Here is a 24,063-nt window from a genome sequence, read left to right on the forward strand (position 1 = left end):
GAAACAATGACTTATCAATACTCAAATTGGTGTCTGGATCATTTTGTTTGAATGCTTCATTCAAAAGATCAAACACAGATCTGAGCTTGTAAAAACGATCATTATTGACGTGAAAGTTATCTGCAGCATGGATATAACAGAGAACCATATGAAACTGGTTGCATCTCATAGCATGTGAAACCAGGTAATTGTGCAAATCTGAGGACACGCCAATAATGGTGACGGTATGGAAGTTGATTGTATCCTGAAACCAACAGTATTCCAATGAAAACCATCAACTCCTGTTGTGTTAAATTCAGGTCTGTTCCTCTCTGCACAGCATAGACATTGTGCTGATGAATAATAACCTCTATTAAAGTTTCAGCTAGAAAAACATTGAGAGGCTGTGCATGTGCCTTGGAGGTCATCTGAAGCCGTCGGTCTAAACATCAGTAGAGGATTTTTTGGAGTAAGTGTTGCCTTTCTCTTTCTCTTCACCCAACAATGTTGGACAGCCTTAAGTTTTTTTTGGTAGGAACTGAATCAGGATTACTTGCATCTGGAATGGGATCTGGATCATTTCTTGGACTTAAAATGAGATCTGGATCAAACACTGGGTTATCATGTCCCACATTAACCTCAGCTTGAAGAATCCCGGCAGGAAGATGAGTAAGATTGCCTTCAACTTCGTCATCAGACTTGTAGGAATCTTCTTCAGTAATCTGACTTAAATCTTCAATGGGCGGAAGAATGGTCATGTCCACAAAGTCATATTCATCATCTTCAATAAGTGCCAGTGCTTCATGCAATTTATATCTGTTGGAGACAAGATGAAAAGTGACCTTGCTTTTCACAAATGCATTGAGATTATAACTAAGCACATCAAATATTAAATGTGTTGTTATTATATAAACACTGTATATCTGGTCACTTTTGTCCCAAATTCACCATATCGAAGTAATGAGTTAGAGCAACAGTGACAATAAAGTCATAAAATATTAACTTAATGCATTAACATTACCCATGCACAGATGTGAGACTTTTTGGGCATTAAATTGTTGAAAAACATGTAATTGTTTTATTCATTTTACAAAATAAGTACTTCTTGCATCCCATTGGTAACTTTAGTGACCATGTTAAAGTATGACATTATTTGATAGATATTTTTCCCTTTTTTTATCCACAGTAATCCCAAGGCTGTTAATATATTAATTTAGAAAAAAATAAGTAAGTTCTGTAATTGTGATTCTTATCTGTTTTTGTGAAAAGCATCCATTGTTGTGCTGAATTTGAAGACAAGCATTGGAAAACACTTAATGGTTCAAAGAGTCATGTGACTAAAAAGGAGGAAGATATTTATAATTAAAATACAAGTCCTCTAGAACAAACATAATACTGAAAATCAGATATTAATGGCATTTTTTAAATTAATGAATTGCAGTTTTAAAATGTATGCATTTTAGGTCACTGGAAACCAACGGACTTTAATGGCTTAAAAGTATTTGATAATTTTAAGGGTTTTGTGTTTTTAATAATCAGTTTTATTAAAAACATAATAGTACTCATTGCATCCTTGATATTTGTATCCGGTTCGTCTGTGCCAAAGCATGAACAGGGTACCAGATTGTAAGGAACCGGTTCGGACACCTCTACAGCAGACTTTCCCTTAACATGTAGAGACCACCAGTACCTTTACAAAACAAAAACTTCGGCTAATATAAATGTTTAATGCGAAAACAGGAATGTGAAACAAAATCCTCAAAATTGTTTTCAACGTTATCAAAACAAACATTTGTCATGTTTATTCAGTCACTGGGTACTCATGTAATTATCATAAACTGAAAAAATCACCACAATGTAGGCACATTTCCGTTGCTTCTCAACTACGTGACTGGGTTACAGCTGCATTCCCGCTTTGTTAATGAAAATAAAAGTTTTCATTTCAACGGGTTTGGCATGGTGATGTCAGATTTGTTCTTTCTTAGTGGGAGGATCTAGAGAGTTGAGTCACGCAGCTGTCAAAGAGAGCTGTCACCTAATGATCAAACACACACTGAGCAAGAAGCAAAGCCAAGGGAACGGGAGATCTCAGGTACCTCCGACAATGTGTTTTGTTTCAAACAACTGAACACGCCGGAGAGCCATTTCAAACACAAAAAGCAGCGAAAACACCACGGATACAGTTTGGATTTAATTTGTCGTGTGGTTGGAATACATTGACCGTAAACAACTGCGACTTTGGAATATAAAGAAAACAATCATTTGCAAGTTTGCTTAAACTGTATTTTGGACCAAGATGAAAGCTAAAAAGGGTAGGTGTAACTGTTGCTAAAAAGTGATTATTTATCTAAAATTAAAACAATTACTTATTAAATTGGTGTTTTCAAAGTTTAACATCGAGTTTAAGATAGAAGCGAACTTAACTTGTATGCCTGACTTGTTTGCCATTTTTCTGTTCCAGACAAAACATGTTTTTTTCCATGTGCTGGCGCGCTGTCAAACTAAGTTTCCTTGTTTTCCGTAAATAAGTTATCAGTAGTTTAATGCAAACGCAGTTTCAATCAGTTTAACTTGTAATTTCTTTTGTCTTGAACCAAGGAATTCAAATTGCGCCTTATTTAAAAAACAAAGCACCTAATTAAGATTAAAATGCTGTCCAAAAATGGCTAAAGTTTTATTATTATTATTATTATTATTATTATTATTATTATTATTATTAAAACTTTGCAATCGCTTTGCAATGTGTTGGTGGTTTTTGTTTTAAGCCAGAAGATCAACAGTTTTGCTTTCGTTATCTGAAAGTTAAGTAATATTTACGCAGCAAGCTCACGTTGCTTTAAAATTGTTTTGATTATCAAAACTTACAATTTCAGATTTAACTTGGTTGTGTACCGAATGTTATTGTAAAAAATGGTAAAATCTGTTTATTTAGAAATAAGCCAACTCATGTCTGGCAATCTAGACACACAAGGCATAACGTAAACTGATCTCCTTTGTGAAGTCGTGTTTGTCATCCTGCCTAGGCTTCGCTTACATTCTTCAACCTCGTGTTCCAGAGAACACAAAAGGATACGTTTTATACGATTTTCATCGTTCTTTCTACACTCCGAAATGAAAATGTGACCTAATGGATATATTTTAAATCTTCTGTTGAAAAAAAAATGTGTTTGTGATGATAAAAGTGTGAAGTGACACAGATTGATTTGAACAAGGACAGTGATTCTTTTGTTTTGTCTAAGTGAGTTCCCGTCCTCAACAGGTCTCTAGCAGCAGCAACATGGGGGACTTTTCCAAACTAAAGAGGGAGGGAGGGAGAGGAAAGAGGGGGGCAGAGAAATCCCAAGATAATGTTTAATGCCTCATGTGACTTCAGTTTGTAGGTTTTAAAGTACATGGTTGAATTAAACTAGTTAACAAGAGTCCCAACAAATAATATTCCTTTTGTCATGGAAAAAAGTTAAAATGTAGCTGAACGCCATGAAAGCTCTGTCATTGTTGCCCTGTTCTACAGTACTGCGACAATGAATATATATATATATATATATATATATATATATATATATATATATATATATATATATATATATTCCAATAAACTTGTAAGTTTAAATACATATTGTTCATCTTAAATGTCACTGTCTAAAATACAGGCTTGAAACTACAATTTCTATCTATTCTGAGATAAGACTGAGTTTATACAAGGAGTGCCGAATGGTTTGCTTTAGTTTAGCAATTACTGCAGGCGTCAGATAATTAGTCTGGCTGAACTTATCAACGTGTCTTATGAAACTTTGTCGAACATTTCGATTGCCTCAGGAGACATAGGCCCCGACCAAATCACCCACTAATCGCACTTAACAAAACTATATTTAATAGCATTTTTTTTGGTAAGTATCTTATTTCTTCTGCTCATAAAAAGAAAACGCTATTAAATACGGGTTTGTTAAGTGCCATTAGCGGGTTGTCAAAGTTTTGATTTTAGACCCAGCCATAGTTGTTTTTTGTTTTTTTTTTTGTTTAAATGTGCCACGTGGGTCTACAACTGGTTGGGATTTCAAGTCGTAGGAATTTGAAAATATTTCTTTTTGAGGCTTGTCATCTCATTGTTGTAGCTACATTGATCTGTTTGGTCAAAGGTTCAAAGAATAATGGTTTATTATTTTAAATGACGTAATGATACCTTTTTTTAAAATGGAGCAATTATTATGCATTAAAATAGCATATAAAAATATATAGGTGTGGAAGCTTTGACAAAAATGTGTAGTGTTAAATGTGTACGTGCAAAATTGGGTGACGTGATGAATAGACTTACCGTTTTTTTTTTTTTTTGTTTATTGTCTTGGAGCACTGAGTGCCATTTAATATCTTTCTGTTCTGTTTTGTGATTATGCAAATAGTTATTGTACTACAGAAATGCTTAATCTTATAGTAAAAACAACACAACAACTGGTTAGGTAACCGTTTAGAAAACTGCAAAGTTTTATTTTTAAAAGAAGCTGTACTACCAGTAACATTCGATTCATCCAAATAAAATCATTTAAAACATTACACATTTTTTTATGCATCATATATTGGCACACACGGCCAAAAACGAAGATGTGTGTGCTGCTTCTGTCTGGTCAAAAGCAGTTGAAGGTGCACGTGCTGTCATATTATGCTAATGAGCTATGAAGGCCGGAAGTTGATCATGTGTTTGGATTGTTTTATAGCAACAGTAACATGCTGTGTGTTATCTTGGGTCACCGACCTGCCCGTTTCAAACTGTCTTTTTTTTAAATTGCTGGGATTAACAGATGTATTTATTTTTTGTATAGGTATGCTAATGCTGTCTGGTAGTGAAACCGAGGATGATGACAGCATGGGTGTCCCGCTTGACCTGTCCTCTACAGGCAATGGGAAGAGGAAAAGACGTGGGAATCTGCCCAAAGAGTCCGTGGAAATTCTGAGAGACTGGCTTTATGAACATCGGTATAATGCATACCCCTCCGAACAGGAGAAAGCACTTCTCTCCAAACAGACTCATCTATCTACACTACAGGTACGATCCATATGCATACCCATGTCCATTTTAACTTCTAACCACAACTCTATAGTATGTTTTAAATATAGTTTTAACTGTTTTCAAATTAGTCTTTTTTTTAAATCCCTTTTGATGTTTCTCATTGTTTTAAATCTTTTGCAGATTTTTTTAGTCATTTCTTTCTGTTTTTTACTGCACATTTGCACTATAAATCTTTGTAGTACAGTACTTTCCAGCTAAGAGAACACCCCTCGGGAAACAAGCAAAGTGTTCTTATAGCCAGACACAATATGAATCAATAAATAAATAAATACATATGTATTGCTTGTCATGACACACGTGCATCAACACATGAAATTAATTGAATGAGTAAAAGAAAAGCAATAGGCAAGTGTATGTTAATAAACTACAATAATAAAGTAACACAGACTAACATTAATAAACTAACTGTCAAACTAAATTAACACAGCACCCATACACATGCTAAACATTGCAGCAGAAATATACAAGACATGCACATTATTTAACAGAATGGTGAAGCAACTCACCAGAACGGGAAACGCCAAATTGCTCTGCGGCTTGTGCCTGTTTCAGGTTTTTTTTCAAGAACTCGATCAATTTCCAACTTTTGGTAGCAAGAGAAACAGCGCCGCATTTCGCCGTTTGTTTACATGTCATTTTGTAGCGATGAGGTGCGCTCTTGCAAATCAGAATACAAAACAAGTCAATGATATGACGCTAGTTCCGGAAAGATTTAATAAACCAATCAGTGTGCCTCAAGACACTCTCACAATGACAAGTTGCTTTTGAAAAGACCAAATCATTTTAAGTTTGATGATGATGAGTTATCAGGTTACAAAACAGTACTGTATCCGTTGTGAACGAATCGCTATCAGTGCCAGGAAGGTGTTCTTTTAAGTGAGGTTCCTGTTCCCTTAGCCGGAGCATTTACAATGGGAAAAATGTATTTTACCACAAGGGTGTTCCCTTAGGTGAAGTGTTCTCTTAAGAGGTGTTCCAATACACAGAGACTACTGTACTGCCCCCATCCCTTCCACCGACAACTTTAATTTATGATATAGAAATTAGAAGAACAACTGCACCCCAAAACCTTCCATGAAATATTGAGAGACCACTAGGCTAAAGCACAAGTGGTCATGGAGTCTGAAAACAAGACACAGACAAATCATAAAACAGCGCCAAGTTCCAGCCTCCATGCAAAGACATTTGCAGGGGAAGAAAAAAAGTTGGAATGCTCATTTTAATTCAACATTAAAAAAAACAACAAAAACATAATTAAGATAACAACGGTACCTGTTGAAGCAAGGGAGGATAAAAATGTAATTACTGGCACTGGTAGCTAAAATGATATGAATATGAAGGATATTACATCTGCAAATATACATTTGAAGGATATCATCACTGTTAAATATTTTTCTCCAAACTTTCGGACCCCTCTGTGGCCCTCTGAGGACGAGGGTCCCTGTGTAGTTGCACTGACTGCACCGACTATTCCTCTGCCATTGCATCAAAGTTCTGTTTTTTATTATATTTGTCACCTGCGCGTAATAAAAAAAAAAGTGCCTATTGGGCAGGCCAGTTTTTTTCATATATTAAGTGATAAATTCAAACTTACTTGAGGTAATGCCTGGTTTTGAAGATTACACAGTCAGTTGAGCAAGGACAATTCCTCACTTTCAGTGGGAGGTGCTGGAGTATTCACTCAGGAATTTCACTGGTGGTGTTCATTACCCACTGCCTGGGAACAATAGTCTAATATATTTGCAAATTAAGTGCATTTTGCATGTGGAGCACTGTAACCTCAATCAAGATAACCTACTGAACACGTTAAAGCAAATATTCATGAAGTGGCTACTGATGCGGCAAAGAGTTGTGTTTTTTTATTTAAGCATTTGGTCTTTAATTACAAACGCATCATCAGTAGTCCAGAGGTTAACCTAAAACTTAAACTGAACATAGCATCAAGGACTAAAACAAAGGTTTGATAAAGTAAACAACTGGATCGACAGCCTGTGATACCTGGCTTATTTTTTGTATATTGATATTTTGATATTTTTTTGCAACAAATGATTTGCAAGATCACAATAGAAATTTTGAATATTAAATAGTTTTATACTTTTTACTTGTAGGTCTGTAATTGGTTCATCAATGCTCGTCGGAGGCTTCTGCCAGACATGCTGCGAAAAGACGGCAAAGATCCTAACCAGTTTACCATTTCACGAAGAGGGAGTAAAATTTCAGAGTCAAACTTCATGGAAAGCTCTATGTCCCCCAAACCCTTGCTTTCTGGGAGCTTGGACGAGAGATCATTCCACCCTTCTAACTCAGGACCAAGCCTTTCCAGGAAACCCCTTTCACCAAAGAGCCCTTCTCCAGGTCCAGTGCTTCCCAGACCATCAGTTATATGCCATACCACCATCACTGCACTGCAAGAAAGGCCCCTGCATTACTGCCAAACAATCATGGACAAAGCCACAGACTTGCATTCCACAAAAGTTTCCGGTCTCTTCAAATGTCATGAAGAAGCAGAAACAGAAGGTAATTCGAGCCCTCAGAGTGGGCTTTTCAACACTCCTCCCCCCACTCCTCCTGATCTCACCCAGGACTTTAGCGGCTTCCAGCTCTTGGTGGATGTTGCACTGAAACGAGCAGCAGAGATGGAACTGCAGGCAAAGCAACTTGTGTCTTAAAATCTCAACTGGAATGCAAAAATAGACTGGATTTACTGACCAAACTTACACACACACACAAAATTATTGGTTGATATCAAATTGATGATGAGGACTACCGTGTATTGTTAAGGATTTTTTTTTTTTTTGCACAAAGGAGGACCAAAAAACAAGGCCACCTTCAACTTTCCTTTTTTTAATAATGATGAATTTATTTGCTAAGTAGATACAGATGTACTTTATGTTCCTTACTAAATAGAGTTTAAATGGGGTTCTTCATTTTCAGTTTTTTTTCTCATTATTTGGTACTGATTTGCTGTTACTTTGCCTTGTTTATTTGCACATGAGGGTCCAAATAAGGTCACATACTTGTCTTAATGTACAGTTTATTTTTTGCTGATCTTAATCACTATTATAGATCAGGTTCTTAATTTCATATTAAAAAGAGCCTAGTTATCTTTTGTACCTATTGTTTTGCAATGTGAGATCTCTTTTTTTTCATTTAGCAATTTTTACATTGACTGAGCCTTCCTTCGTAGTGTTTGGGAGTGGGTGTTACCAATCCTAATGGGAGGGATTGTATTGAAGTTGCTTTTCCCAGGGTAGGTCTGGGTTGCATTGTACGTTGTTAGGAGTGTGCTAGAGAAACAACACTAAAATAATGGATAGCATGTATGAAAGTGCTGGTGCATGTACCCTAAAAAAATGTTTTGTTTTTTCATTTTCATTTTAGTTTATGAGTTTCTTTTTACTTTAATCAACACTGAATACATTGTTTAAACAAATAAAGGACTGAAATAAAGAACCCTAGGTATAAATAATGTGAGAAGATACCCGCTTATGTGATTTCTTACTTTCATACTGTGCAGTGGTTGTGACAGAGGTTGCCCACATGTTGTCTAAATAAAGTTTCATTTTGTACAAATATTTTGGCATTCAGATATATGACATAACCACACACACATTTTTCTGCTACAACAGTTGTAATTGCCCTGTTGTAGTCAGGAAGCCAATCAGATCTCAGAAAATCTTCACTCTCCTCCCCTCCCATTGTCGACACTGCTGCCGGAGAATTGTTGTGTTCTGACACAATTCAACTGTCTTGGGTCAAATATAACTATTTTTATGCTCAGAAAGGATACATACTTGTGTATTCTGCTCCAGTTCTTATCAGTCTTCTCTAGCTATGCATATCTTCATATTGTGAATAAGATTTTACATTGTGTCTCATTTGGAAGATATAATGAAAATGTTGAGCAGATTATGTAACTGGGATAATGTTCATCTTCAAGGGTTATCTAGGCAGGAATTTTGAGTTATGACCCTGCAAAAGATTCAAGACTAAAGACAGAACCAAAATAATGAAACTCTCTTACAACATATGTAATTGCATTAAAGGACAGCTTTAATGCTGCACTGTTTTCATATTCCTGCAACAACAATAATACAAAATGTATAATTGTTTAGTATTTTATTTTATTTTTTACATTGGGAAACATTCATGTATTTACAGATATTCCATAATGATTAAGTCTGCCCATACACAAACTACTTTTCTGAAAATCTCCGTTTTTTGCAGCAAAATCCTTGTTTTTGACAACTCACTAATTCACATTCTTCATATCTGTCATTCTTTACAAAACAAAATTGAATTGATCAGGGTGTATTGATAAGTAAACCACATACATTAAAACAGTATATTTAAATTTAATTAAAAACTAAAAAGAAAACAACAAATACATATAATTTAAAATGTTATATTAAATTATATTAAAAATACTTAAAAGCAAAGTTTACCATACTGTGCTGAAGAAGTATTAGCAATAAACTATTGCAATCCACATATGTATTTTTTAACAATTTAATTGCTTTTGAAGATTTGTGTTGGTGCTCTTTACAGAGGAAAGTGCACTGTAAGTTCTGTTTCACAGCATTTTACTGTCCACATCATTTAAACCCAGTTCATTGTGAAAAACAAATATGATATTTATTAGTCACCAATAGAACACAAGTTTACGTTTACATGGAATCTGGTAAATTGGCAAGCATGGAAATATCAGAAATAAGGTTGCATTATATCATTGTTACAAAAATACAAAATTGGTCAAATGTGTTCAGTGGCAAGGACTGTATAGCTAATATCCCACAATAACTTAAATCTAAGGAGTGCATTTCCTACTAATAAACAATTTGGATCACATAACAAAGAACCATCATTTGAATACGATTATTGGATAAATCTGTGTAGTATCATATTCATCAGAATACGTCTGGTTTTACAGACTTTGATTAGCACTACCTTACCTAAGGTAAGCAATCAAAAAGAAGACTGATTCTATTTGCTTTCAAGAGGGATTCTTTTATTGTGAATCTTGTTTGCAGAAATAAAACAATATGCCATGCTTATAGAAGTAGTTTAACTACATGGGTGATTCAGAATGTAGAAGGTCAAGGATTACTTACATGTTGCATGCAAGAAACAGCTAAAGGTGACCTCCATCCACTCTCTGGTGACCAACTAAACAGGCTTGGATGAGGCATGTTTGTAACATAAGGAAAAGTTCCATAGTCATGTAGGTGTACCAGTCTTTCTTTATAATTTGCTATGTTAAAGAAAATCATTTTCCTTATCTCTGTTTAAAGTAGTATTGATTTATCTTGTATTACAGTAATACATCATGTATGGCTGTATAGAAGGGCTCAAAACAGGCCTTATTTTAAGCCTTAGATTTTGCTTTGGATTTGCTTTAGATCAGATGCTAATACTGCGAATAAAATAATCATTGACAATATTCTTATTTTTTCCTTTGTCACACTTTTCAGCTACATTTACCACACATCGCTCTTGTAAAGCAAAAATTAACTTTGCTTGGGCTTGTAAAATTCAATAACTTATAATACTGATTTATGTATATTGTTACAATTCATGGCATACTATCTGCCTTTATTCTCTGTTAAACTAAGCTAAATACAGAATCAGCAGATGTAACTCAATAAATATACTGTTGTTCTTCCTGGAAGCTGGAAGCAAATAGCTCAGTCTTGGGACTGCAAGTAAAACTGCTCTAACATTTTCACGTTGAGGGCCTATAGCTTCAGAAAACTTCCCCAACCCTGCTTGCAGCCGATGTCACAAGACTGCAGCAACACCAGATTTCAAGTGACACAATATGAGAATCATTCGTATCACAATGAACAAATACTGCTATGTTAAAATTAACGGCCAGACAAAATTCAATCAAAGTTCTTCTGAGAAAACCATTCAAAATGCATGGTACATCTGTAGATTTTTGCAGTTGGATCCACAAATACGTTTTCTATTTATAACCCAGTGCAGGTGCCTCAGAAACAGAACCCAATGGTGTGGCGGAAGAATGAACAATTTATTTTGTCTATCCTTACAGAGAAGTACTCACAATTATAATGTAAAGCTGCATGATACATTAGTACACAAAAACATACAAAACAAATTGTAGGCTTACCTTAATGTTGATACCTTGTGACATCATGCTGTGGGTAGTATGGGATTTTTTTTTTTCAAATGGTTACAAATATGGAGAACATAATAATTTAAAATAAATATATACTGTAGATGTGGGGCTTATTTCTTATAATACAGTATGTCCCATAAGGTTACTTCATTACATAAGAAATGTAGGTCAATAACAACCTACAAATTACAAATTAGGAAGCACTTGAAAGACTCACACTCACATTCACACGTACACACCTAAATACATACACACAAGTATTTCACTCTTTCTTTTGGGAGATTCTGACTTTGCTTCATTGACTTCTCCCTGACTCTCTGAGAGTACCTGCACTGAAGCATCTACTCATGATTAGCAGCCCAACATGCAATAGGCAGGAAAGAACAGGCATCACCCAAGCAGAGCTGGGTAATTTCTTACAACAACCTTCTCTCGGAGAAGGTCAATGGATGGGTTGACTAATATACTGAGCTACTGCACTAGCTACTGGAAAGACTTCCTTTTTGGTAACTCTTTATAGGTACCATATAAATAATCAATTAACTAGATACAAACTGCTTACTATATATACTCCCTGTTTAACAAAGTGTTAGTAAGGTTTTCAGTTATGCATTTTTTAATCATTATGTTTATACACATTTCACAGATGACAACAGAAGTGTTAGTGCAAAGAGATCATTCCTCTTCTTTATATTCAAGCATTTACAATAACAAGCTTATGCATGATCACCAAACATAGAAATAACTATTGACAAGTGAAAGTATCCTACACATGAAAATCACTGATCATTTATATGGAACCCTTAATCTCATATGAAGTGGGTTTTTTGTATTCATTTTAGTTGATAAAATGTGATGTAAGCACAATGTCCTTCCAGTAGGATGGCAATCTTTGTGAAAACAAAACTAAAGAACCATACAAGTTCAATGTGTTTTGAGATCTGTTAATGTACAAGGATCCTGCAGCTTTCATATTCCCTATGATGTTTTTTTTGCGTTTTCCCCCATTCTGCGTCTCAGGTTGTGATTGTAACTTTTGCGTTTCAAACTTGCTGATTCAAGTACTCCCAACTGCTCTGATGAATGAGTCTAAGTTCTTCATCCAATCAGCTTTCATAAATAGCAGAGGCCCACAAGACGGTGCAGCCATAACTGATGGCAAGTTACCTGGTTGTTTCCTATTGCTGTATGCAAACTACCAACTAGCTTGCTAGTTGTTAGGATGTCTAAGGTCAGAGTGTTTATGAGACATGTACAAGGATATTTTGTTGTCCTGTTTTCTTTTTTACAGAAAGAGCAAACAATAAATAAATAAATAAATAAATAAAGCAGAATGCTGTACATTATTCATGGCAGCTGTGGTACAATATTTATGTGGCTATGCTATTGGCAAACCTTAAGAAGTAGGATCACACAAAACCTGGGGGGGGGGGCTCAACAACTACATGATATAGGTGGAAATAAACCTGATCTCTGTGCGATTGATCAGAGAGAGAGAACAAGAAAAGGTAAAAGGAATACTAAACTTTATTTTTGTTAATATTCTTTTTTTTTCTGTGGAAGGGCCTAAAAGAGTGAGTATATTACAAGCACCCATTCCTTGTCTCTTTGTGTGTGTGTGTGTGTATACATGTACATGTGGGGTTCATAGACGGGTCTGGGCCTCAGGGATGTAGATCTCAATGCTGTCTGCACTCTCGGTGGCTGAATTCTGTCGCACGGATGCGGCTCTCTTGGCAGCCATCAATCTTTTCCTTGCCTCTTGCCGCTGCTTCTCAGTGCTTTCCAGGGACCTGTCCCTTGCCAGGGGAGGGTAACCTTTCAGGGGTTTCTTTGGCACAGGAGGTGGCATCCTTCTCTCCTGAACAGAGACAACAAACAGTATAAACCGCCGATACCTCAGGAAGACCATATTTTCAGACACGACAGCAACTGCATTTTAACTCTTTCACTAAGGATAACTGCTGCAACATTTATTTGACAAGACTGGTAGGTTGACGGTGATTACCCACACAGAATTTATTTAAACTCAATATAAACGTACAGGTAAATAGAACATTTAAAAAATATAAATTGTACATTAAATTGTACAATAATCAAGAAACACCATCTTAAAACAGTCCTGTGGTCCATTATAAAGCTCTCTTTATGTACCCATTCAGTTTTAGATTGGGGTTCTGCAGCATACCAGCCATTGAAATGGGTAAGTTAACTCAGGAGATGCATTGGTCTCCATTTCAATGTAATTATTAATGAGATAAAAAAAAAAAAAAAACTAACAGCAGGACCTAACAGCTTTATAAGTTTCTTAGCTCAAGGTACAATTTACTCTTGATACATTAAGACTTAATAAATTCATTAGTTTTATACCATGGTAATGTTCATGGTTTAACCATATAACTTTAGCTTGTGTGATTACAAAGTCATGCCTTAATCAAGTATTGTAGATTTCCTGACATGAATTGCTTTCCCACTTACTATATTACTATCCAAATTACATGGATAAAAAAACAAAATCTTTATGTAGCAAATGTAGTAATTACATATAAAGTATTGTTAACCACTTCTTAAATATGTCAGGAAGTTCAAAAGTGGCAAAGAGAATGACAGAACAAAGCAGAGACAGTTGGCTTTATATAAAGTATGATATTGTTGACTGTTAAATAATTTACACAATCAGGATTTCCACAATCAAACTTGACCGAGAATAACATAATGCAGCTGTTAACTAAATTTGAAGGTAATACAAGTATTTCAAATGGAAAAGTCATATAAGGGCATAGATTGCAGGTTAATGTAACAAACATCTGAATCTCTAAAGGTTTTAAAAAGAGATTTAAAAATGTGGCAGCACCCATTAACTGAATCCTTATTAAAGCATGTGGCCAATCATTATTAGTTGTTTTTTTTACTTGTCAGTAGCCTTAATGGAATGATAGAATACAGATATACAGTGCCTTGCGAAAGTATTCGGCCCCCTTGAACTTTGCGACCTTTTGCCACATTTCAGGCTTCAAACATAAAGATATGAAACTGTAATTTTTTGTGAAGAATCAACAACAAGTGGGACACAATCATGAAGTGGAACGAAATTTATTGGATATTTCAAACTTTTTTAACAAATAAAAAACTGAAAAATTGGGTGTGCAAAATTATTCAGCCCCCTTAAGTTAATACTTTGTAGCGCCACCTTTTGCTGCGATTACAGCTGTAAGTCGCTTGGGGTATGTCTCTATCAGTTTTGCACATCGAGAGACTGAAATTTTTGCCCATTCCTCCTTGCAAAACAGCTCGAGCTCAGTGAGGTTGGATGGAGAGCATTTGTGAACAGCAGTTTTCAGTTCTTTCCACAGATTCTCGATTGGATTCAGGTCTGGACTTTGACTTGGCCATTCTAACACCTGGATATGTTTATTTGTGAACCATTCCATTGTAGATTTTGCTTTATGTTTTGGATCATTGTCTTGTTGGAAGACAAATCTCCGTCCCAGTCTCAGGTCTTTTGCAGACTCCATCAGGTTTTCTTCCAGAATGGTCCTGTATTTGGCTCCATCCATCTTCCCATCAATTTTAACCATCTTCCCTGTCCCTGCTGAAGAAAAGCAGGCCCAAACCATGATGCTGCCACCACCATGTTTGACAGTGGGGATGGTGTGTTCAGGGTGATGAGCTGTGTTGCTTTTACGCCAAACATAACGTTTTGCATTGTTGCCAAAAAGTTCGATTTTGGTTTCATCTGACCAGAGCACCTTCTTCCACATGTTTGGTGTGTCTCCCAGGTGGCTTGTGGCAAACTGTAAATGACACTTTTTATGGATATCTTTAAGAAATGGCTTTCTTCTTGCCACTCTTCCATAAAGGCCAGATTTGTGCAGTATACGACTGATTGTTGTCCTATGGACAGAGTCTCCCACCTCAGCTGTAGATCTCTGCAGTTCATCCAGAGTGATCATGGGCCTCTTGGCTGCATCTCTGATCAGTCTTCTCCTTGTATGAGCTGAAAGTTTAGAGGGACGGCCAGGTCTTGGTAGATTTGCAGTGGTCTGATACTCCTTCCATTTCAATATTATCGCTTGCACAGTGCTCCTTGGGATGTTTAAAGCTTGGGAAATCTTTTTGTATCCAAATCCGGCTTTAAACTTCTCCACAACAGTATCTCGGACCTGCCTGGTGTGTTCCTTGTTCTTCATGATGCTCTCTGCGCTTTAAACGGACCTCTGAGACTATCACAGTGCAGGTGCATTTATACGGAGACTTGATTACACACAGGTGGATTCTATTTATCATCATTAGTCATTTAGGTCAACATTGGATCATTCAGAGATCCTCACTGAACTTCTGGAGAGAGTTTGCTGCACTGAAAGTAAAGGGGCTGAATAATTTTGCATGCCCAATTTTTCAGTTTTTTATTTGTTAAAAAAGTTTGACATATCCAATAAATTTCGTTCCACTTCATGATTGTGTCCCACTTGTTGTTGATTCTTCACAAAAAATTACAGTTTCATATCTTTATGTTTGAAGCCTGAAACGTGGCAAAAGGTCGCAAAGTTCAAGGGGGCCGAATACTTTCGCAAGGCACTGTATATATATATTCCCTCCTAAAGTCCAACTTCCACTGCCTCAAAGTGGCAGGAGGGTGACAACAGGTTCTCAAGACGCCTGACTCTGGCAGGTTCAACCATGCTGTGAAAGCTTGAGTAACGTACTCGGCCAAAGTGGAAGGGTCACTCACCAACCCGCCTAGCCAGCATGGTGAGTTATGGCCAACCCCCCCCCCACATCATGATGAAAGCACAGACAAAAACATGGCCCTCATTCCCCGGAGGCTGGATTGCCGCCAACCATGGCAGCGGCCGGTTAGGCATGAAGGCAGAGGGTGCTAAGAATCACAGGGTTACGATTTTAGGCTGCCACAGAACACTGACCCTGGCCACGTACAACTGCAGATCTCTTTCAGGTGAAGCAAGACTTCAAGAGTTGGAAGAAGAACTTGGAAGAATCAAGTAGGACATCGTAAGACTAAGTGAAGTACGGCCTCAGGGGTCTGTCTGTGTGGAGTTTGCATGTTCTCCCTGTGTTCGTGTGGGTTTTCTCCGGGTACTCCGGTTTCCTCCCACAGTCCAAAGACATGACGGCTAGGTGGATTGGCCTCTCTAAAGTTGCCCTGCGATGGACTGGCGTCCCATCCAGGGTGTAGTCCTGCCTTGTGCCCTGTGTCTGCTGGGTTAGGCTCCGGCTCACCGCGACCCTCTATAGGATTAAGCAGTTACAGATAATGGATGGATGGATGAATGGATGGATGAACTTCAGGTCATCTAAGTATATGCACCAAGAACAAGCTATTCAGATGAAGAAGTCGAAGATTTTTATGAAGAAGTACAAGAACTACACGGAAATGGGAAGAGCCACTATAAGTTCATCATCGGTGACTTCAGCACCAAAATAGGATCCCAGCAAGAGGATGAGAATTCAGTCGGCAAATGTGGACATTGCGACAGGAAAGAGAGGGGCGACAGACAAGGCAGAGAACAAGAACTTATTCATCATGAACACCTTCTTCCAGAAGAAACCCATCTGGTAATAGACATGGAGAAGACCCAACGGAGTGAAGAATGAAATTGACTACATACTCACCAACAAGAAACACACTGTATAAGATGTCTCAGTACTAAACAATTTTAACATAGGAAGTGACCACAGACTTGTAAGATGCAAAATACACCTAAACTCTAACTCGTGATGACGAAATCCAACAGAATCAACCTAGAAATGATCGAAGCAAAGCCTGGTGTTTCAAATGGAACTGAAGAATAGATTCAGCACTCTTTAAGACCTGCAAAAAGATGAAGCAATCGAGGTAAACAAAATCTATGAGGAAGTGACAGAAAAACAATGATTCTTGTTGGTAAATCTCCCTCTCGACCTGTGAGGGCGCTAAGTAACGGGAACAGAATACTCTGGACTACGTGGCCTGACATTTCGTTCCGAGGGGTAAAAGGAAGTCGGTCACATAGAAAAGAGACGGAGCTTCAGTACATTAACTCATTGACCCGGAGGGGAAATTATGTGGCAGCTGCAGATCATAAAAAGCAGCTGCAATCGTTTACCAAGGGGTCATGAGTGACGGTATAAATAGGGGCTGAAGCAATGTTACCTGCTCCTTCGTTTTGGTTGTGTCATTTACCTGGAAGGACCCGTACTGTTGGTGAAATAAATCATGAGTGTTTGTTTGTACTGTCTATTGTTGAGTGTATTCACTAGACGGCTAACACATTCCAGAGGTGTCGCCAGAGGCCAGCACAAACCTGGAACAGCACTTCACTTGTACCACTGTAAAACTGTATTGCACCACAATCACTAATTCACGCACTAACTGAACTTGTGTATGTGTTTTGTGTTTAATGTGGGGATACAAGAACGGGACTATTATTTCGGGACCAGCTTTGGGAATTATAAATGTAAGTAATACACGCTGCTGTATTACTTACCATCATTATTATTTCCTGTTTGTTTTGCCGTCAGGCACTGGACAAAAACAACTAATAAAAACAAACCTTTTCACCTGGATTACAGTTGTCTGTTTGTTCTTTAATCACCTGCATCTGTACACAATTAACCTCTTTGCCACAGGAAGTGATGCAAGTAATTGTAGAAACAGCAAAAAACATCGCTGGAACACAGAGTACAAAATGCGACCAGAAGATCACGCAAGAGACAAAAGACCTCATAAGGAAAAGAAAGGAAAATTAAACAAACAGCAGCTCTGAAGTCAAAGATTGAATACATTGAGCTCTGCAAGACAGTAAGAAAGCACATTACTGAGGATATACAGTCGTTCATCTGTAGGTTGATAGAGAAAACTATTGAAAACAACCGAAGCATGAAGAAAGCAAAACAAAGACTAATCGTCAGGAAAAAACATTTTAGCAATCAAACAAGAGGACGGGACTGTCATCAAGAACCGCAAATTGAAGAGTCGAAGACTTTTACAGAAAATGATATCAAGATAAAAAAAGCAACATAGCAGATGATGAAGACGAGACCGAAAACACACAACCCGAGGAAGAAGTTCCAGACTTTCTACCAGAGGAAGTGAAACATGCTATCAAACATGTGAAGACAGGAAAGGCACCCGGAGAAGATGGTATAATGATTGACATTGTGAAAGAAGGAGGTGAAGAACTGACAAAAATACTGGTGCATATTTTTACAGATAGTATTAAGCAAAATAAAGTGCCAAACGACTGAAACAACGCATTGGTGATACTTTTACATAAGAAAGGAGATAAACAAGACCTCAAGAACTACAGACCTATTAGCTTACTTCCTATAATCTACAAAATTATTACCAAGATACTCACCAACAGACTTCAAGATAAATTTGACTTGGCACAATCAAATGAGCAAGCAGGATTCAGGAGTGGATTTAGCACAATGGATCATCTTCCAAGTTGTACGGCAAATGATTCAAACCAGCAACGAGTACGAACTGGGGCAGCAGTGTGGAGTAGTGGTTAGGGCTCTGGACTCTTGACTGTAGGGTCGTGGGTTCAATCCCAGGTGGGGACACTGCTGCTGTACCCTTGAGCAAGGTACTTTACCTAGATTGCTCCAGTAAAAAAAAAAACCCAACTGTATAAATGGGTAATTGTATGTAAAAAATAATATGATATCTGTATAATATATAATGTGATATCTTGTAACAATTATAAGGGCAGGGCGGGTAAGGGCGTCTGCTAAGAAATAAATAATAATAATAATAACAATAACTACCACTTTGCTTGGTATTCATCGACCATGAAAAAGCCTTTGACTCTGTTTACACAAGATCTGTATTAAGCTCTCTGGAAAAACAAGGAATTGAGAAAATGTACAGACTTGATCAGCACCATATACAAGAATGCAACATCCATAGTAAGACTCTGTAAAAACAGCGACAAAATCAAGCTTGGAAAAGGAGTTCGTCAAGGAGATACAATTTCCCCAAAGGTCTTCATGGCCACCCTAGAAGACATTTTCAAAACACTGGATTGGGAAAATAAGGTGCTGAAGATCAATGGAGCCTACTTGAATCACCTACGATTTGCTGACAACATCCTCATATTTACAACGTGCCCAGAAGAATTACAAACAAGAATACTAGAAATACACAAGGCTATCATCAAAGCGGTTTTGAAGACTCAAGTCATGTTCAATCATATACCACTCCACTCCACAGGCAATTGAAGTCAATGGGATCAAGCTTGAAGAAGTCAATAACTACATATACTTAGGACAGTTAGTTTCGGCAACAAAGAACCAAATGTGCAAAATCAACAGAATAGCAAAAATGGGCTGGAGTGCCTTTGGAAGATTAAGCATGGTTCTGAAAGATAAACAACCCTTATGCCTCAAGAGGAAAGTCTTCGACCAATGCGTGCTGCCAGTACCAACTTACGGATGCAAAACCTGGACCCTCAATCCAAAAATGACTCAAAAATTACAAACGACTTGATGGAGTATGGAACGATGCGTGCTGGGAATAACAAGAAGAGACAAGAAAAGGAAGGAATGGATAAGAGGGCAAACACAAGTATGCAATGTTATTATAAGAGCGAAAAAATTGAAATGGCAGTGGGCCGGACATGTAGCAAGAAGAACAGACCATTGCTGAACCAAGGAGATATTAGACTGGATCCCAAGAGATATAAAGCGACCAAGAAGAAGACCTCCAGGAAGATGGCAAGATGAAATTAGGAAATATGCCAGAGCAAAATGGATGAGAGACGCAACAGACAGGCTTTTGTGGAAGAATCTTGGGGAGGCCTTCATCCAGCAGTGGTTTGAAAAAGGCTGAAGATGATGAGATGATGTGTATGTGTGTATATATATATATATATATTCCCATTTATCTTTACATTGACAATTTACAAATACAGATTTGCAAATACATAAACTCCCCATACTATTAGTAAGTAATATAAATTGACTGAGGCCAATTCTGAGGTACTTTAGCAACTGGCACTGACCAGGGAAATCAGTAGGAAAATTATGGTGTCAAACGGGTAATGGATAACATGATCTCAGGACTTAAAGTCAGGAGATCCTAGTTTCAATCCATCTGCTAGTGTAACTGTGTTAAACAACAAGCAATGTGATTTCCCAGAAACACAGAAGCAACCGATTCTCACAGAGAACAAAGTGAGTGCATCCAATTCAAAGCATGAGGAGACATGTCTCGTCCATGTTCAAGGAAACCACTATGATCAAAAAGCAAGGTGGTAGGATGAGGGCTCAGTGATGCCCAAACAACACTCTGCATGCTTTGAAATTGTAAGCTGTCTTTTACCTTCTTTTTAGGAACCTCTAATGGCTTCCAGTTGTTTGCTTTGAGCTGGTGAAGTTCATCGAATTTCAAACTGATGTTTTCTATTGACAGCTGCAGCATATCCCAGAAGCCTGCTAAATCCTGCGATGTAGGCAGAGGATGTGCATTGGGATTCTGTACAAAACAACACATGTATAAAAGAGGTTTAAATGTTTTTATTTTTTTACCTTTTAATTCTGATTGCTTTTTTTAAAATAATAATTAGTAATTAGGTTCTGTTGGTAAATAAGATTAAATTCATATATTCTGCTCTGTTCACATTTACCAAAAGCAACAAAAAATAACAAAGTAAAATGTAAGTTTTCTCTGAACATTAAGACTCAAGGCATAGAAAACATTTTAGTATTACTGTGTGAGCATCTTTGTTTGGGGCTTGACACTTTGGCTTAAGCCTAGTATGCCATCAATTGTAAAGCCCTACCTTAAAATAAGAAAAGAGGTTTGCACATCGTTGAAGACAAGTCTCCTCGGTTTCTTCTCACACATTAACAAAGTGGAAACTTGAAGCTTTATATACAGTTTTTATTTCAACTGTGATCTAGATGTCTCAAAGGTCCTCAAAACCCCAGCTGCTAAGCTGTTCTAATGAAACAAGTTATCATGGTAACAGCAGTATCAACATACCAAGTTCTCTTCACACAGCTCCCTGAACTGCTGGAATTTCTGGGAGATTAACAGCTGGGCACTGCCCACTGCACTCCGGATCTTACCTAAAACTGATTTCAAGAAACAAATAGCTGGTCATTCAGGTAGCTGTGTTCTTAATCAATAAGTGAAAACCAACTTACACAATTCAGCAGAATGATGTGTACATATAAATAGAAAATATTAATTATGTGAAATTCATATTTAATTTACACATTTTTCCTAAGCCATTAATAAAATAAAATAAGTAAAGAGCCTGTGTGTGTGTGTGTGTGTGTGTGTGTGTGTGTGTGTGTGTGTGTGTGTGTTTGCGGTGTGGGTAGCCAGGCCCTAGTCTCTTTAGATTATTGTACTCGAGTAAGGTATTCAAACCAAATCTCATCTTTACTGGTAAATACAAAAAATGAAAAAAAAAAAACAACAAAAAAAAATATTCTAACCAAATTTACGGGCATCAGCAAGTCTTTATATTCATGTTGTAAAGGCCTGAACACACATGGCACGGCTCCGCTGGGCATTTTTGCGGTGTGATACTGCTAGTCCACAACCGGGCACATATGAGAGGTACGCACTATGTGACTGACTCTCTGCTACACTACTGTAGAAAAATTGAATGGCAGTTGTCAGTAACGCACAGTAGACTATGAACTTGAATATAATTAGGGCTTCTGTTTTTCTGTTTTTATTAATTTCATTTTTCAGGGCTTATTTTTAGCTATTTTCGAGATACCCCGAAATAGTTTTTTTTTTTTTTTTTTTCCCCCGGGGCTTTCCTTTTTATATAGCCTACTGTATGAAATTATGGTTTCAGTTACTTTCCAAAAATGCTTTGCTGTTTTTTTCTGTCACAATACGACAGTACTTCCACACTTCAATTTTACCTTCTTTCCTTTGCTGTCTTCCACAACGAAATCCTTATGGATATTCTTCTGGGTTTTTTGTACATTTCGCCGCAGTTTGCAATTTTGTTTTAAATCTTCCCTATATAACTGTAATGTAGCTTTAAATCCTGCGAATAAGTCTCTCCGTTCCTAATTGTAATCTAGTTTTAAATCTCAAATGTAGGAATTTTCTGCCACTCAGTAATTGGGGTGGGTTTCAAGTATTCAGATTGAATCAATGATACACTGCAGGGTGCTTGGACACCTTGTTTGTCATTCAAAGCATCTTCCTGTCAAACACGTGATGTCACCACTTGGTTGTGATTGGTTAATGCATCGACGGTCCTGCGTTGCAGCTAGAACAAATCGCTCTGGATTTGATTTGAGTGGCACTGCTCAGCGACACTGCGATACTGCAGTATTATTATATCGCTCTGGTCTGCGCAGCACCATTCAGTAATATTGCCAGCGATATTGGCAGTAAAATACCGCCTGATAGTCAACGGCATCATGAGCGTATGTGTGTCCTGGCCTTAAAGCTACAATAGTCTGTATTCTGGATGACCCAAAACCCTGGCATTAAATCCATAAAGTTTAAATATTTACAGAACTGTCATGCATTTATTTATTTACAGGCATCAGATGTATTTATTTCTTAATTTTTTTAATTCAAAGTATTTGTTTTAAAAGGTACATTTTTGCTTTCAAGTGTGCCCAGGTGGTCAGCTTTTTGCAAATATATTTTACATAAACAAATTTATTAAAAAATGCATTATAGTGCATTTGATTTACAGCAGTGCTCATAAAAGGCCCAGGCTCACAGGCTCCTGAGTCCACATCCACCCGACCTGAATGCCACCGTGAATTGGGTGGTGGTTTTGAAAGGTGGACTAATATCCATTGAAGGCTCAGCTGAGACCACCAAACTCAGTGCATTACTATTGTACCAAAAAGTTCCAAGAATGGTGTTCATGTTTATGTCAAGTAAATTTAAGATAATGCAGATGTACATGAATGTTAAGCAAAGATGTAGTCTGTGGACAGTAATCTATTGACGATAAATACTATAAAAGATTCAAACAATTGATGGGAACAGAATTTAGGATAACATTTATAATGGAATCCAATAATGATTAAAACAGCTATGATACATTGATAATAAACTTGGATGAACTCAGATTCTGGAAAAAAGTACTGAGAGGAATGGTAATTCCCCGTGCCAAGTTATCAGCGAGAACTACCACTCTCTATACAACAAGGATAGTTTACGTGTTTTCAGGGTATATTGGCGCAGCAAAAGTAAATCAGCCAAAAGTTCACTTTTAATTTGTAGTTCCCAAAATTCTTAGGTGAAATGTAGAAAAAAAGGTCAATACCTGTCACACAGTAAGAGAAATAAGTCCTTCTCCTTTTTCTCCCAATGTATTTTTTTGCAGACCCCAGGCACTTTTATCCACGCATATGTATATTACAGGACATACGAGTTTAATGACAATTAACTTGTTTTGTCAACATGGAAATACACTAAGGAACGCACTTATTGTGACGTCTATATCATTTATATTAAATAATTTATTTATGTTTTAAAATTGAACTTTTGCCTGCAATAAAATATATATTTTTTATATAATATAAATATAAAAAATGTCTGGTATGCATGGGATTTGAAACTCTAACCTTCAGTTTGCAAGCAGGTTGTGTTATACTGTCAGTGCTACACGATTAGTTGAGAAAACAAGCAGTACTTTGAAAGATGAAGTCAGCCAGCTGAGAATTCTCTGGACTTCTTTTTTAAATTTTCGAGATTTTTTTTTCGATCATCATCTCTTCATTCTGAGATTCTGATTGTGATCTCTGAAAAATATTGGTTTCCTGTCAGTGTAACGCTCATTGTGGTCCCTATTGGCGCAAGAAAGTACAGTTTCCTCTGTTGATACTGGCTGATGAGAGTAACGCTATTTGTGGTCCCACTGGACAAAAAGGAACATTA

General features: G+C 37.1%; 2 protein-coding genes across 8 annotated transcripts in view; one reads left to right on the forward strand and one right to left on the reverse strand.

The window, feature by feature from the left end:
• The first annotated feature begins 1,912 nt into the window (after positions 1–1,912).
• LOC117394201 (homeobox protein AKR-like) lies at positions 1,913–8,614 on the forward strand. 3 transcript variants are annotated; one of them, XM_059015291.1, is made up of 3 exons: positions 1,913–2,071; positions 4,794–5,017; positions 7,150–8,614. In XM_059015291.1, the coding sequence occupies exons 2-3, from the start codon at positions 4,796–4,798 to the stop codon at positions 7,708–7,710; spliced, it is 783 nt and encodes a 260-aa protein (XP_058871274.1). In that variant the 5' UTR covers positions 1,913–2,071; positions 4,794–4,795; the 3' UTR covers positions 7,711–8,614. The 3 variants fall into 3 exon arrangements, with proteins under 3 accessions (XP_058871274.1, XP_033848169.1, XP_058871283.1); XM_033992278.3 differs by having other exon boundaries at positions 1,917–2,291; XM_059015300.1 differs by lacking the exon at positions 1,913–2,071 and adding an exon at positions 3,728–3,866.
• Positions 8,615–8,959: 345 nt separating this feature from the next.
• LOC117394802 (disks large-associated protein 1-like) overlaps positions 8,960–24,063 on the reverse strand; it is a 244,271-nt gene continuing 229,167 nt past the window's right edge. For 3 of the 5 annotated variants that reach the window (XM_033993395.3, XM_033993393.3, XM_059015273.1), the window contains 3 exons: positions 21,172–21,263; positions 20,509–20,661; positions 8,960–13,041 (listed from right to left, as the gene is read on the reverse strand). In XM_033993395.3, coding sequence (XP_033849286.2) covers positions 12,826–13,041; positions 20,509–20,661; positions 21,172–21,263 — 461 coding nt within the window. In that variant the 3' untranslated portion in view covers positions 8,960–12,825. The remainder of the gene's footprint in view (positions 13,042–20,508; positions 20,662–21,171; positions 21,264–24,063) is intronic. The other 2 variants (XM_033993396.3, XM_059015274.1) reach the window with 2 other exon arrangements.

Source organism: Acipenser ruthenus, chromosome 3, assembly GCF_902713425.1.
Source record: "Acipenser ruthenus chromosome 3, fAciRut3.2 maternal haplotype, whole genome shotgun sequence".
In the NCBI taxonomy this organism is placed as follows: domain Eukaryota; kingdom Metazoa; phylum Chordata; class Actinopteri; order Acipenseriformes; family Acipenseridae; genus Acipenser; species Acipenser ruthenus.